Here is a 17,150-nt window from a genome sequence, read left to right as displayed (position 1 = left end):
TTAGCTCATTATGTTCATTGATATATACAGTAATTTGTAAAGAGTTCTTTAACTTTGCTACTTTGCCCTTTTATTGCCAGAAAATGGTGCAATCACATCGGTACCATCATGGCAATTCCAGCAATGCTATGGTTCTAGGTTACTTTTTAGTCTGTACTACAATGCTTCTTTTCAGTTGACCTCTGGGGGCACTGGCAAAGGGTCAAAGGACAGCAATATTCCCTCCCCACCTAATCTGATCCCACCTGATCGGAAAATATTTTAAGTTGTTTCCTTCCAGTTTCAGCCTATAAAAAACATTATATTCTGGAAAAATAGCTATAACATATCTATACGTACGTTTCTGTAAGTGCATTGAATACTTTTAGAATAGAAAGTCACAAGGTTTTAAATGCTGGATCTACAGAAATGCGGTTACTATTTAATCTTTACAGCAAACCCCAAATGAACCAGATAAGGCAGTTACCAGAAACTTCAAGTAACCCCATGTTATCAGGGTGATTATGATTCAGTCCAAGGTTTGTTTTTTTTTTGTTTTTTTTTTTTAATCCTCGTTCCACTAAATCGAAATTTTAAATAAGATTTTTCCTTTCATGTGTTTACACTGTGGATAAAATTTGTGCCCAGTGGTGGTCAAAGCCTCTGTATAACACTAATAATGTGTGAAAGCAGAAAGTTATGAACCTTAAAGGGATACTGTCATGGGGAAAAAAATTTTTTCAAAATGAATCTGTTAATTCTGCACTGAAATCCATTTCTCAAAAGAGAACTGATTTTTGTTCAGTTTTGAAATCTGACATGGGGCTAGACATATTGTCAATTTCCCAGCTGCCCCAAGTCGTGTGACTTGTGCTCTGATAAACTTCAATCACTCTTTACTGCTGAACTGCAAGTTGGAGTGATATCACCCCCTCCGTTTCCCCCCAGCAGCCAAACAAAGGAACAATGGGAAGGTAACCAGATAACAGCTCCCTAACACAAGATAACAGCTGCCTGGTAGATCTAAGAACAACACTCAATAGTAAAAACCCATGTCCCACTGAGACACATTCAGTTACATTGAGAAGGAAAAACAGCAGCCTGCCAGAAAGCATTTCTCTCTTAAAGTGCAGGCACAAGTCACATAATCAGGGGCAGCTGGGAAATTGGCAAAATGTCTAGCCCATGTCAGATTTCAAAATTGAATATAAAATAAAATCTGTTTGCTCTTTTGAGAAATGGATTTCAGTGCAGAATTCTGCTGGAGTAGCACTATTAAAGAGAGATTGTCATGGGGAAAATATTTTTTTTTTTTTTCAAAATGCATCAGTTAATAGTGCTGCTCCAAAATCCATTTCTCAAAAGAGCAAACAGATTTTACATATGAGCTGTTTTTTCACAATCTATTTTTAGAGACCTAAATTGTTTGCGGGATATGGTTTTCCTTAAAAGAAAACTATACGACCAAACAATGTTCAAAAGTTCTGTCTTTTACTCCTATACTACTTTCTGTTAGTTGTATTAATTCTGGTCAGGTGATCTCCGAGGCAACTGTTCCATTAAGTGTTTTTTTAACCAATAGATACATACAAAATATAATGAATAAAATTGTAAGATTCTTTAATATGCCACTTAATATGATAAACAAATCAGCTTAAGTATACATTATGGTAGGATTGCTTTCCTTTAACAGAGCACCTGTATTGATATCAATTTTAACCACTAGGTGTAGCTCTTGTCAAAGGTTTTTTTTTTTTGTTAATGCTAGGCAATATTACTGATTGCTCTGGGCTGATCTCCTCTAATGGATTATGTTAAAACTGCCATCTTTTGTTTTTTTTGTGCAAATGTTCTCACCGTTGTCGCAGAAGATGCATAAGTCTAAAATTCATTTTGTTGAAATAAACCCAATTATCAGTGTGGGAGTTCTTTGAAATTAACCCATCTGGGTCGGTTTTTCTATTTAAATGATGCTGCTTAGACTATAGTATAGGATTACTAAACTGGGTTGAAGTGTAAGTGAAATCTTTATTATTATCAATGAGTTTCATATATACAGGAGAGAATGTAGGCATATTAGGACACATCTCCGTTGCAAATAATGTCACAAACCATTTTAAATGCACTGTAATTCGTTTTAATAAATAAAGGGCTATTTTAAGTAGAGTATCCTGAGCCATCATAACAAACAAAGAAAAACGTAACATCGAATCTCTAAATCATGAACAGTAACTTGAACTGTTAACTGTAAAACTACATTTTATTATGGTGTTGACTACTAGGCAATTTTTTTTTTCATGCAACGATTTCATTACTATTTGGTTGCTTTATTGCCCTATCAATGGTGAGTGGTTGGGATAGCTGACTGGACAATAGGGGAAGGACTGATCAGAAAAATACATTCTAAAAATAACAAAAAGAAAGCCTTGTATTAGAAAATGAAAGACTTCTCTACGAGTCCCTAGGTGCTGGTATTGTTGCTTGGAGCAACATATTCCCATAAGCTATAATGAAAAGATGTAGAGCTACTATAAAGCTTTATTCTATTTCCAGCCGCAATTACAGTATGATGCAATACCAGGAACATCTCACCTATTGTCCAGTAAGTTGCCCATTTCATACCAGACCTCCCACTAGGGCTAGTATATCTGCCCTAAATACCTTCATATGATTCACTTTCCAGTGAAGTGTAAACATTTGCACATCTAAATTGCTGCTTTGTGTATTTCTCACATTTATGCTATAGAATAGGTGTCTGCCTATCAACAAATTAAATATAAACATTTAAGTAATTTGTTCCTTTGTCATTTTGTCTCTAATGTCGAATGGCAATGTTTCAAAAAGCCTCTCTTCAACACCGAGTCCATTCCTTTTCAGGGCTTGGCAAGAACCAAGTTCTGGTGGCAAAGTTCCAATGGGATTGTCTTTAAGGTCCAAGCATGAGAGGTGTGCCAGGTTGCCAATGTTTGGTGAGAGTGTGAGTAACTGATTGTGTCTAAAGTTCAGACTCTCCAGTTCCCTGCACAAGTACAGTTCATCTGGGATGGTTTCTATTTGGTTGAAAGAAACGGAGAAATACTTTAAGTTGATGAGCATTCCAATATAATGTGGAATTGACCTGATGCTATTGTTGGACAGCTCCAGGTGCCGGAGTTTGTAGCACAAAAACAACTCATAGGGAAGGTCCCCTATATTATTGTGACTAATATAAAGCTGCTCCAAGTTTGCTAGTCGGTGTATATGATCTGGGATCTTTGTAATGCTGTTGTGCCACAACTTTAAGATAGAAAGTTTCTGCAGATTTTGAAAACTTGCTATTTCTTGAATCGACTTTAGGTTATTCTTCTTTAAATCCAGTTCTTTTAGTGCTAAAAGGCTAAATATTGAATTTGGAATGCGGTCCAATTTGCAGTTTATAAGCTCCAGTGTCATGAGATTGGACATGTTCTTCAGACTGCTCCGTGTGACCAACTTGATTCCATTATTGTCAATGCTGAGTTTCTGAAGCTGAGCGGAAATATCGACAACATGCTGAGGGATACTGGTTACATTGCTATTTATAAATAGGTGTTTCAGGCTCTTCAGCTTTTTGAATGAATCAAATGGGATGGTTTTTGCTATTTCTGGGTTTAAGGAACCAGTCAGGCGCAGTTCCTCCAAGTTTCCTAAGCCATATATCCATGGTGGAATGTCTCGGGCATCAATGAACTTAACACTCAAACTGTGCAGATTCTCCTTTAGGAATGCCAAGGCTGCACTGTGAATCTTAGCAGGACACTGACACAAGGACAGTTCTTGTAGATTGTCTAGCTGAGCAATGGCTGCTGGAATCATAACATTAGGTATATTTTCCAACTTTAAAGACTGTATTTCCCTTATTTCAAATATAGTATCTGGAAGGCCAGAGAGCATAAACAATTGTAACTCCAGTCGGCTGGATGCATTTGTTTGAAGCTTTTGCCTCAGCTTTTCTGCTGTCCACTCATTGTTTAAGTTCAATTGTTTTAACTTGTTTTCACTGGCTTCAGAGAGGAACACAGCAAAGCGCTTGGAATACAAAGGGTCATATTGATCTATCATGTGGAACAGGAAAGCTAAATCATTTTTGACATCTGGGATATCGTTGATGCCAGTCTCCAAACGGACATATTCAAAGGAATATTCCTTTAAAGAGCGATAGAATAGCCAATATAATGTATAGAGGCAAGAGAGGCCGTAAACACCCACAAGGCAGAGATAAAAAAAGGACAACTTAGAAAACAGAGGACCCATAGGAAGATTACAATAGAAATGATTGTATCCTGTCACATCTTCTATATCAACCTTACAGTCTACAGTAAACTGTATTTCTGAAACCAATGCACCATTGTATCCAATGACAAACAGAAAATGGAGCAATTTAAATATGATTTGGTTGACATATGTAATATAAAGAAGAACGCCTCCTTCCACGTGATGTCGAAATTTTTTCACCTTCTCAAACAAGGCTTTGGCTTGCTCTCGTTCCTTCTCATCCATATCTCTGGCAGCAGCTTTACCCACAATAGAAGTGTCAGCTGCTGGTTTTAACAATGGAGTCTCAGTTACTGGCTGGCTTATGTTAGGCTTGTTCACACTGTTCTTTTTGCTGTGTTTCTCTTTTGGTTCTTCGCCAGACACATTGCACAAGGCTCTGGTTGTCCAAGGAGAGTCAAAACATTTCCATAGTACTGTTATAAAAAGCTCAATTTTTGAACATGAACCTGGATATTTAAACCAAAAGTTGCTACAAATCATAAACATTAACGTATGAAGTAGAACCAGGTAAGGAAAATATTTGGTATACCATGGAATGGCAAGCTCATAGCACATGTAGCTTATAAAGTTGTACTGCTGAATGTCTAAGTTGGTTTTGAGCCCCTTCATTTCAACTGTCCCTGGTGCCATTGGATTTGGTGGAGAGGCCGACAAGCTATTGGTCAGGGAATTTAATGTATTATAGTCTGAAGAATTGTGAACAGTCTGTATTCTTTCTGGCAAACATAGGATCTTGACTGGCATGATCTGAGGAAGAAGAACATTCAAACGATAATATGTAAAATGCAGGCTTGAGGTCTATTGTACATAAATAACTGCCAGAAGACAAAATAATGATAGTAATATAATTGGAGTGGATTTCATTGTCATACTTGGGGTAGCTGGGGGCAACCAGCACAGGGCCCAATAAATAATTATTTTCCTCATCTGTTTAAATACCTTTACTCCTTTTCTGCAATGCTATATAATCTCTTGTTAGGACCCCCCCTTTCTTATCCAAGTTTCCGCTGCAGTTTCTATTTTTCTTCTATGTTTCACTTCTATTCTCCCCAACTGTCCTTTTTCCCTCTCTCACTTTAAAATTTTTGATGTCTCTGCCAGTTGTTTGTGTCTACTTCATTGGTTTTCAGACTTGTTTGACTGATTCAAACCCAAAATTTGGACAGCGTCCCCATAAGCACATAAAGTTACAAAGAGTTGTTGAATCAGCCATATTTCCACAATTATCTGCAACATTAAATACACAATTATGCTCACTCTAATTGACATTGACATTGGGCTTCCAGGAGTCTAGAAGAACAAGTATATTTTACCATAACTAATGTTCAGGCCCCATTTACAGCTCTAAGCCCCCAGTTAGGAAACCACCAATTTACTTTTTTTTACTTCTGTCTTGTCTTTAGTCCATCTCTTTTATTATTTTCCTCCATTTCTTCCTCCCAACCTGCTGTACATGAATTGCTTAGTAGAAGATCTAAGCAAGTTTGTTTATACCAGGTAATAACATACAGTAGCTGGTACTCACAAAGATTTTATCTTGATACCTTTAGAGGCCCATTTATCAAAGGTCAAATTTGAATTCATGTGAATTCATTTAAACGTCTAAAACTTGAACAAATATTACCGACTCAAAACTTGAATGAAATTCGTCTTGAATTCGACTCAACTCGCATAAAGTTTTTTCTCCAAAAAAAAACGAATGTGAGGAAGCTTATTAACATCTTCAAATGGGTCACTGGACGTGACTTATACATGAACTCGACAGGTTTTAGGTGGCGAATAGTCGAATTTGAATTATTCCCAGGGTAAAGGTTCGATCAGTCTCGAATTCAAAACGAATTTGTGAGTTTTGACCAAAAAACAATTAGAAAATTTGAATGTCCTATTCGACCCTTGATATATCTGCCCCTTATTATAGAATGCCACGGGCTTTCAGTTAGCAATAGAAATGGAACAGAAATACAGCGGGAGGATACAAAATGCAAATAGTTAATTATATGGGAGAGTACTTGATGTTTTTCAGAGCCATTTACATTTGCATGAGAGATCCCCAGAAACAAAGACCTTACCTGTAATGTGCACCCAAACCCTCCTATCATCAGCATGGCCACCGAGAGATTGTCCATGAACACATCCCACCAGGGCTTGAGCACACGGAAAGCTGGCTGCTGCTCAGAAAACTGACGGAATTCTGTCACTGGAATCATGCTCCTGCAATACATCATGTGACAAATGCCATTAAGGGACATTATACCATTTTAAAATTCCTCTTCTTGTTGAGTTTCTCCTACTGAACTATTAATAAAATGTGCATATAAATGTATTCAACCAGTTATATCAAATCAGGGTTCCCTGGCAATGTAAGACAGTTGTGCCTTGAGCTGTTGGATTACAACTCCCATTACCTCCTCAATAGTCTTTGACTGTCAGCTGGTATACTGAGATTGCAAATGAGCAACAACTGGAGGGTCACAGGCTCCTGATGTTTATATTATTACGTTTGAATTGAGAAGAGCCTGAAAGCACCCAGTGCAGTTTTGTGACACTGATTATCGCTTGAAAACCTCTGTACAAAACTGCACCTGGTGAATATTTGTGTTATGGAGGGTTGATTTGGAGCACTTTGTCCTATGAGCTACTGAACACCCTATGCCCCGTTACTCACATATTTAAGAAACCAACAATCCAGTTGAGATAATGCAAGGCAACCTTGCTGATGTGAAAGGTTTTTTGAATATGTGATTCTTTTTTTTTGTTATATAACTCTTTGTTTTATTGAATTTTAAAACAATTAATAGTCATAACAAAAAGAAGAAAAAAAAGCAAGAATGAACAAAGTCATGGGAAAGGTTAGCGAAGTGCAGTGAAATATGGCAAAATAACACAAGGTGCAACAGTATATCACAACACATTGTGCAATGGGCTACAAGGTGATATTACTAAATATGCATTGCCGTTATAGTATGTCTGGGGCTTGGGTGTGATAGGATCCTAATCAGAAAACGTAGCACATATTGCTCTATTCACTTCCCTCTATAGCTACGAATTGCGGATAGGGCGTAGGGGTGTTCAGTCTCGGTGCCACTCATTTAAGTGTGTTTTTTTTTTTTTTTTTATGTTCCTGAGGTAGGGGTGTTGGGGAAGTGGAACTGTGAAGTAAGACACTATACGGTTTTATATATACATATATGGGACCTGCTCGGGACCTGGGTTTTTTCCGAATAAGATCTTTCCTTAAAGGAACAGTAACACCAAAAAATTAAAGTAATGAAAATATCATGTACTGTTGTGCTGCACTGGTGAAACTGGTGTGTTTGCTTCAGAAACTCTACTAGAGTTCATATAAACAAGCTGCTGTGTGGCCATGGGGGCAGCCATTCAAAGCTGAAAAAGGAGAAAAGGCACAGGATACCCAGCAGATAAAAGATAAACTCTGTAGTATACAATGGGATTCTTTAGAACTTATCTGTTATCTACTGTAAATACTGTGCTTGAATGGCCACACAACAGCTTGTTTATAAAAACTATAGTTGTTTTTCTGAAGTAATCACACCTGTTTTGCCAGTACAGGGCAACACTACATTATATTGCCTTTTAATTAAAACACCTTAATTTTTTGGTGTTACTGTTCCTTAAAGTCTACTAGAAAATTATGTAAACATTAAATAAACCCAAGAGAAGTTTGACTTCCAATAAGAATTAATTATATATTAGTTTGTATCAAGTGCAAGGTTCTGTTTTACTATTACAGAGAAAAAATAATTTGTAAAAAATTTGGATTATTTGGATAAAATTGAGTCAATGGGAGATGGCCTTTCCGTGATTTGGAGCTTTCTGGAAAATGAGTTTCTGAATAATGTATTCCATACCTGTACTGTTATTATATGGAAACCCGGTATCCAGAAATCTCCGAATTACGGAACAGCCGTCTCCCATAGACTCCATTTTATTCACATAATTTGAATTTAATAAAATGATTTCCTTTTTCTCTGTAATAAGATATAATTAATCCTTTTTTGGAAGCAAAACCAGCCTAATGGGTTTATTTAATTTTTACATGATTTTTCAGCAGACTTAAACTATGAAAATCCAAATTACAGAAAGATCCATTATACGGAAAACCCCAGGTCCCGAGCATTCTGGATAACAGGTCCCATATGCACACAGAGGTCTGCATTTTTGTTGGACATAACTGTATTGTTTCCCATTAGAATTTGCTTCATTTTTTAAATAGAAGATGCTGCGTTTTATCATTTTTTAGGAAATACAATGGCCAGCCAGAATTTTAAATAATAAAAAACAATTTTAAAAACTAAAATAAATAAAATGTAATTTGTAATGTGAGCGCTGGGAATAGCATTTTTCATAAAATGTCCTTGCTTTTTCATTTGATCCGCATTGCTTAAGGTACCTTTAAGGTAACTTTTATTATATTATAGAGTGGCCAGTTCTAAGCAACTTTTCAACTAGTTTTCATTATTTATTTTTTATAGTTTTATAGTTATTTGCCTTTTTCTTCTCTTTGCAGCGTCGCTGACTCCTTTCTAAAATACAAATGCTCTGTAAGGCTACAAATGTATTGTTATTGTAACATTTTTATTACTGATACCGGTACTTATATTCAGGCCTCTCCTATTCATATGCCAGTCTCTTATTCAAATCAATGCATGGTTGCTAGGGTAATTTGGACCCTAGTTACCATATTGCTTAAGATGCAAATTAAAGAGCTGCTGAATAAAAAGCTAAATAACTCAAAAACCTTCAATAATAAAAAATGAAAACAAATTGCAAATTGTCTCAGAATATCACTCTCTACATCATACTAAAAGTTATCTCAAAAGTGAACAACCCCTTAATGTTCTGTTATATGGACTGCTATAATTCTAGGTCAGGAAGGATTTAGAACTGCCCCCTTATGTCAGTAGAAAAGGCAGCTATATTTTGAAATCATTTTAATCATTTTGCAGATTCATTATGGATTCATTACTTGTTAAATATATGATTTTTTATTAATATAATAGGTAGAATTTGCAACAACAAGCAGTAATATTTGAACCCAAGTTGACAATGAATTTATATTGTCCCATCAAAAATAGGAAGCTGAATTAACCCAAAATAACTATTTTTATTATCATGGTAAATTGTCTTACATGCACAGGCAAACTTGGATATTCCACCTTAAAGGACAAGGAAATCCTAATTCACTGGAGCTAAGGGTGGGATGTTAATAGCACAGATTTAAACATTATGATACAAAGTTTGTCTGAAGAAGGACACCTGGGATTAGAAAGAAACATATTTGGAACAACTGTGTTAAATTGCCCATTCCAGTTTGTCAGCAAATCCAAACAGGAGAAGATTTGATGTCTTTTGAAGGGGGGGGGCTTTGCAATCCCTATTCACCCTGTTGACATTTCATATTCAACTGTAGGTCAGATTAGTGTAAGATGCACACAGTAAAGGTGCCAGGCTGACAGTTGATGACAGGTAGACATCTCATTAACTGATGGATGAATGGTGATATTTTAATAGAAAGACAAAAGGTTATTTTTATGTGCCTATATCTACTAATATCACCCCTCCATGAAATATGCATTATAGAGGTATTGTGATTTAATATACGCAGCTCCACAAATGTCCTAAATCGCCCTCATTCATTAATCTGCTTTGGCCTCACTTATATAAAGATTACTTTCTAATGCAATTCTATTTGTCTGGCGAACTGAAGTTTTAGCAGTGCAATATACAGTACAGCTTGAGCATCAAGAAGAAATGCACTTGTCTGTTGTCAACCTAAGGGAAATAAAGAATATGTGTTGAGCCAAACCCACCATTCCTGCAATGGAAGTACTTCCCAGTCCCTCCATGTATATGGTGATGCATTGTATTCTTAGGACTGTCTAGTACATGTCACTTCTTACTTACTGTGATCCACCACTGCTGGTGCTGTGTTGTTATCATGCAACCTTCTCTCACGCTCTAATTACCTTTAGCAGGGTTGTGGCTTTATTGCTGGTAAAACATGTGGAGTCTGCCAACAGATAACGGTCATTCAGCCATGTGCCAGTGCCTGAAAGATGTACCATCTGCTTGAAGTGTGTGGGAGCATCAGGGCCCACCACTGTATCCAGGTCTGGACTGAGAATTGAAATAAGCCCTGACATTTCAGGTACACAGAGGCCTAAACAGCCCACACAGAGGGCCAAACAGCACCCCCTACCAGCCCAATAAATAGTGTCTGTCTATGGCAATTTACAGAAGCCCCTCTGGCATTTGCCAGAACCTACAGATTACCAGTCCAGGCCTGACTGTATCAATGTTATTCCCAGAGTAGTCAGATGTTTAAGTTTCCCTGATAAATCCTTACCTTGTAACTTTGATGCTTGCTTAATGCAGATTATTTTTGCTGTACCTTACATGTATCCCTATATGTCATCACCATGTCACATTATTATGCAAGTACAAGGAGACTGAAAGCTCTCTCTGAAAAATATTTATAAATTCAGATACCCTAACAACTAAATTGTTAAAGTTGTGTAATCTTTCTAGTGATCATGGATAAAAAATCAACTAATTATAATCATATATGTTACTATGCCATAAGAAAATCCTGAACTGCCAGTCTCCATCACCAGGTACAGTGTACAGCATTCAATTAGAAAAGTGGCCCTTTGGATGCATAATATTTTATGTCTAGTATTACATTTAGTCTTGTGGAGCCCATGTTCCATCCAGGGTTGCTTTAAGACATAAAACAGTACCCCACAACAAATTTACAGCATGCAGGCCACATTCTACTTAAAACACACTCTCTTGAAAACAATGTCTAATATCAAGTAACACAATAGTGTTTTAGAAGGGGGTGTATGTGTGTTTGCTGCTGGGAATAATGAGTGCATGGACTGGGGGCATAACACTGGGAAAGTCTAAATATAGCAGCAAATAATAAAGGCCAAGTTGTTTTCTGGCTAGGCTGCTGAAATGCAAGGATTCACTGCAATATTATTAAATGTCCAGCACGCAGGCCACATTTTACTTAAAACACACTCTAGTTGCTCTTGAAAACAATGTCTATTATCAAGTAACGCAATAGTGTTTTAGAAGGGGGTGTAAGTGTGTTTGCTGCTGGGAATTCTGAGTGCATGGACTGGGGGCATAACACTGGGAAAGTCTAAATATAGAACCAAATAATAAAGGCCAAGTTGCTTTCTGGCTAGGCTTCTGAAATGCAAGGATTCACTGCAATGTTATTAAAGGAATGGTATACCCCTATTTAGTTCTTTCAGCTGATCAAAATTCCTATGCTATGTTGAACATGGCTTGACAAAAGGTACACAGCTTGCGATGTGACAGATACCTCAAATATATTGCTTTTTGCAATAATCCGAGTGGCACTTCTTTTTTTCTCTCCTCTTTTATATTTGGTGAAGGGACACATTGTGCAGGTTTCCCTAACAGGAGCAGAGCATCAGGACTGTAATCTAAGGGGCCGATTCACTAAATTCGAGTGAAGGATTCGAAGTAAAAAAACGTCGAATTTCGAAGTGTTTTTTGGGCTACTTCGACCATCGAATGGGCTAGTTCGACCTTCGACTACGACTTCGAATCGAAGGATTCGAAGTAAAAATCGTTCAACTATTCGACCATTCGATAGTCGAAGTACTGTCTCTTTAAAAAAAACTTCGACCCCCTAGTTCGGCAGATAAAAGCTACCGAAGTCAATGTTAGCCTATGGGGAAGGTCCCCATAGGCTTGCCTAAGTTTTTTTTGATCGAAGGATATTCCTTCGATCGTTGGATTAAAATCCTTCGAATCGTTGGATTCGAAGGATTTAATCGTTCGATCGTAGGAATAATCCTTCGATCGAACGATCGCAGAATTTGCGCTAAATCCTTCGACTTCGATATTCGAAGTCGAAGGATTTCAATTCCTAGTCGAATATCGAGGGTTAATTAACCCTCGATATTCGACCCTTGATGAATCGGCCCCTAAATGTTGATTGTTCTGAGGCCAGTGTCTTCCTTTTTTTGTTTGTGTGTGTGTGTGTATATATATATATATATATATATATATATATATATATATATATATATATATATATATATATATATATATATATATATATATATATATATATATATATAACAGGAAGGGAAGTGCTCACCACTAATTTTTAAAACCATTAGGCGGGGGTGCAATGAGGCTGTGACCACTAAATAAATTTAGACAAATACAAGAGTCCTCTGCACTCAACCCACTATCAATATATTTAAGACAGAGACATTTTGTGCATACTGCCACTGAAAAATGCCTTACCCTTCAAACAAATTCTTGTATTTGTCCATATGTATTTTGTGGTCACAGCCTTATTGCACCCCCGTCCTAATGGTTTTAAAAATTAGTGGTGAGCACAACTTTCCCTTGTTTGTTATAGTTATACAGGAGCAGTGACCAGCTCCATGTTGTAGCTCCCACACTTCCCAGCTATGGTCGGGTGATCCCACTGGTGTCTAATAAAAGGGCAGCCAAGTTTGTGAGTTTTACTTTGAAAGCAGCTAGTAAGTTGCAGGTAAAACTTAGTCACTTTGTAAAATGTATAATGAAGCAATAGAATTCTTAATGAATCAGATTCAGTATGAGCGTAGGACTGGCCAGATATGGGATGACTTTGACGTAGTTGGCCAACTTAAATATATTGCAATATATGGACAAACAATCCCTGTTTTGTTTAAAGGGTAAGGCATTTTTCAGTAGCAGTATGAACAAAATGTCTCTGTCTTAAATATATTGATAATGGGTTGAGTGCAGAGGACTCTTGTATTTGTCTATATATCTATATCTCTATATATATATCTATATATATATATATATATATATAGAGATATATGTGTATACCTGTATTTTAAATATGGATTAAATAAAAATTGAGAATTGTTTTATCTATTTAAAAGGTTCCCGCCGATGTGCACCTAATTTTTGGTCTTTTTTTACTTTTTTGCTTTCGAGTGTAGCACCTGGGTCATATTTATACTATGTAATGGTGCGCTGAACTCTTTCTGGACTAAGTGTATATATATATATATATATTTATTTACTGCAGACATTGACAGCACTCCAAGGATGATTTTTTGACAAATCAGTCAAATAATCAAAAAGTCAGTTTTTTTCCCTGATGAAGGTTCCTGTACGGAACTGAAACATTGGACCTCAAATAAACCACCACTTTTGATTATTTGACTGTTGTAAAACTGTCCTTGGAGTGATGTCAAGCTCTGCAGTAACTATTTTATTTTCATGGACTCGCATCCAGACTTCTTAGCTCTCTTATGGTTGTGCGTTCCATTTGCGCTATATATATGTAAAATCATAGGACGCCTCAGCACACTCACCAGCGAAGACCGACCTGGTGCTCATCCCACATATAAATACAGTCTTTAGAAATAAGAAGCAGCACTCAGGATTTTCTTTGCAAAAGGATATATTCAGTGACTCATCACAGATGCTACGTTTTCTGACTGAAACATTGCATTTGTAATGTGAATCACTGAATATCCAATTGAAAGTTCAATTGAAGGCTCTCTTTTCAGGGTTGGTGCAAAATTATGGAACTTTTTTGGTATTATAGTGTCAAAAGCTTTGTCTAGGTGGATCTAGGGTGGCAAGATTTTAGGAATGGCATGACACCCTGCTGCAATCTAAGAAGCACTGGGGACACATACTCCTGTACACATAATCCATGGTGCTCTGGGGCATGTTCGCGCAGGGACCGGCCGCTCCCATTTTAGTAGAATTTTATATTGGTCTGTTTTCCCAATGAGTAGTCTGTTTCCTGGTACTGTGTTGAGGGTAAAATCAGGGCACACATAGGAGCTTTCAGAGTCCCAGGTCATAATTGTTGCTATCCTAGTAGTGTAGTGCTCTTGACTTCTTGTTCAGACTTTTCAACCCATTGGCAGCAAAGAAAATGCTAAATATTGCCTCACTGTACTGTCCCCACAATAAAGAATTGCATTTTACTTGTATTTCCCTTATCAGTGTCTGAATTAGCCAGTCACACGTCAGGACTTGGCGATGGATGACACTACTGAGATCACTTACTTGCGGTGGTCAGCAGTCTGTGTGCAAGGTACACCAAACTACCATAATACTTATTATAACAAAACCACAGAGAAAAGTAAAACCAGTCTAATACAAATAAGCTGCTGAGCTACAAGTTTATTGTTCACATTAGCAGTCCTTTTGTTTTGAACAAGTGTGTGCAAAATTACCCATGCTAAAGTATTGGTAAACTTTTATCTTGTAAGTGTTCTTAAACTGAACTATAACAGCAGCTTCTATTCAACCACCCAGTGAGTGGTCTTTTGGCCAGTAATTCTTAAAAAGTAATTTGCAAACATGTCTTGAGAAAGACCACTGAAAGTTTAGGAGGAAATTTCACAGCATTGTAAAATCAGCAAATGTGATGAATAGAAAAAAGTGGCAATATTTTGTTCTGTCAACAATTGGTGCAGCTCAAGTGCACACGAGACATCCTGCTGCAGATGAAGGAGAATACATGAGAGACAGTAACACAGTGCAAACCACAAAAATGTACACCGGTTCACTTTACAAAGCGACACTTCATAAAACCCTATAATTCTTTCCAGCCTCTTGTTTTGATGAATGCTGTAACGGTATGAAAAATGTTTGTCAAACTAAGTAGAATTAAAAAAAACATACATACAAAAACTGAAAGTGCATTAGTCCAAGCTCACTGCATGTGTTACAAGTCTGACATGAATTAGGAATCATTAGTATGAGAAATTTTCTTCCATAAAAGAGCTTTCAGGTTGTTTAATATTAATGCATGTTCCATTTCCATGTGCTTGGTTGCAGCCTTCAGGGCAATGCAGGAGTAGATCTGCTTTTCCAGCTCATCTCGGATTTCAGATGGGGTTCCACTGAGCAGATAGTCCTTCACCAATAAGCAAACTTTTGCTAGATTTGGCTGGGTTACATCAGTAGTGCACCTTTTACTCTGGTCACATGTTGTACCACAGTCTGCACCATAAACACAGTCTGAGTCGGACTCACAGGATTTATATTTAATGTATTCTTTCAGGCTCATTTCAGGTATTATCTTTCTCATGTCCACCATTTTTAAGTCATATTTATCGTTATAACCAAAGTTTTTGGCACTTACATCGCACATGAGAAAATTCCCATATAAACCATGAAATATATCTTCTACAAACTCTAGGAGACCTATAACTATCTTGGCCTTTCTGGGCCAGGACGGGGTGAACCACTGGTCCATACGTTTTCTAAGGCCCATGGGAATAAATACTTCAATGATCCATGGTAGGCTTATTCCATACAGAGATGTGTATGGCACTCTCTCTGTTATGTACAAATCTCCACAGTATCCCAGCAGCTTTGGGGTGTGTTCTTTATCTTGCAGGATCACCATCAATAAAAATTCATTGAGCTGTAGTAGAGCCCATGCAGATTTGGCCTCAGGAAGAGAAACATGGCCATCTTTATTACTATCAGCCGCTTTGAGGATAAGGTTTACCAGGTCTTGAAGATTGCCTTGATCACCTAATCTTTTCTAACAGAAAAAAAGAAATCAGCATGAACACATATTTTTCAGATTTTCAGACACTTCATTTAACATTATTATGCAGTGCGGCTGAGGGCCTCTCCTTTGGGTTCTCACAGTTGAAGCGGATTCTGACCTGGCATTAAATGCACAGTGAATATGACCTGAAGCGATGCAAGATGTTGCCTGCCAACCCTGCAGTGCCACTATGCATCTGCAAGTAAAAGTCATAGATGGTATTTGGGGAATCCCCGGTGGTGCAGTTTGGAATGGGGAAGACCTATGGTAGTGGCTGGGGCTGTCAGAACAGTTTTGTTCTCCTTTAATGGTATAGGTCAGTTCACCATGCAATGAACTGGTCCACTTAAAGCTGTGCCACATAATGCCTTTAACTGTCCCCAAAGGCCTGACAACCAAAACTAGATGTAAAGAATTTTGAAAACTTCCAACAAAGTAAATATGATGTGCAAATGCATTGAGTACAGTTACATTTCCTAGGCTTACAGGCCCTTTAAAGGAGAAGGGTATGTCCAATCCATGGGGCTGCCAAATGTTAGGGCAACCCCCCAAGGATTGTAATGACTTACCTGAGAAAGTCCCGTTTTTATCTCTTCTGCACATGCGCACCCTCACAAAGAAAGAAGGAAGGAAGAAGATCACTTGCAAGTGATCCTCTTCCTTCCAGCTTTCTTCTTCTGAGCGAGCATGTGCAGTAGAGTTAAAAGCTAGACTAACAAAAATTGCATTTGTTGGCTGCTGGATTGTGAAGAAAGAAAAAAATGGAGGAAGAGGATCAGGATCACTCAATCACAAGTGCCCTAGACTGGTGCAGTTACAATCCTTAAGGGGAGGGTGACCTAACATTTGGCATCCCCATGGATTGGACCTTTCCTTCTCCTTTAAATTTGCTCATGAACACAGAATTGACAGCTGAAAAGAACAAATTGTTTCACCTAGTTGGCCACCTTATTCTACTTACTCAGGGAGCAAGCTTTCACAATGTGGTCCTTCCTCTGATGTAATTTAATTAGGGATGCACCAAATCCACTATTTTGGGTTCGGCCGAACCCCCGAATCCTTTGTGAAAGATTCGGTCGAATACCAAACCGAATCTGAATCCTAATTTGCATATACTAATTAGGGGTGGGAAGGGGTAAACATGTTTTACTTCCTTGTTTTGTGACAAAAAGTCACGTGATTTCCCTCCCGCGCCTAATTTGCATATGCAAATTAGGATTTGGATTCAGTTCGGCCAAATCCGAATCCATCTGAAAAAGGCAGAATCCTGGCCAAA

At 37.6% G+C, this 17,150-nt stretch overlaps 2 protein-coding genes across 5 annotated transcripts in view; both read right to left on the bottom strand.

The window, feature by feature from the left end:
- Positions 1 to 1,992: 1,992 nt before the first annotated feature.
- XB964897.L (provisional ortholog of leucine rich repeat containing 8 VRAC subunit C L homeolog) lies at positions 1,993 to 10,481 on the bottom strand. Of its 2 annotated transcripts, none has more exons than XM_018258569.2 (3): positions 10,201 to 10,481; positions 6,345 to 6,486; positions 1,993 to 5,022 (listed from the first exon to the last, which is right to left on the bottom strand). In XM_018258569.2, exons 2-3 carry the CDS (start codon positions 6,480 to 6,482, stop codon positions 2,764 to 2,766), a joined length of 2,397 nt encoding a protein of 798 aa, XP_018114058.1. In that variant the 5' UTR covers positions 6,483 to 6,486; positions 10,201 to 10,481; the 3' UTR covers positions 1,993 to 2,763. The 2 variants fall into 2 exon arrangements, with proteins under 2 accessions (XP_018114058.1, XP_018114059.1); XM_018258570.2 differs by having other exon boundaries at positions 10,263 to 10,481.
- Positions 10,482 to 14,475: 3,994 nt separating this feature from the next.
- Positions 14,476 to 17,150, bottom strand: part of dipk1a.L (divergent protein kinase domain 1A L homeolog) — a 47,935-nt gene continuing 45,260 nt past the window's right edge. For 2 of the 3 annotated variants that reach the window (XM_018256805.2, NM_001093607.1), the window contains 1 exon segment: positions 14,476 to 15,865. In XM_018256805.2, coding sequence (XP_018112294.1) covers positions 15,056 to 15,865 — 810 coding nt within the window. In that variant the 3' untranslated portion in view covers positions 14,476 to 15,055. 3 annotated transcript variants of the gene reach the window in all.

Source organism: Xenopus laevis, chromosome 4L (assembly GCF_017654675.1).
Source record: "Xenopus laevis strain J_2021 chromosome 4L, Xenopus_laevis_v10.1, whole genome shotgun sequence".
NCBI classification, from domain to species: Eukaryota; Metazoa; Chordata; class Amphibia; order Anura; family Pipidae; genus Xenopus; species Xenopus laevis.
Note: the sequence above shows the minus strand (reverse complement) of the source record. Positions and strands in the feature narration are given on the sequence as shown.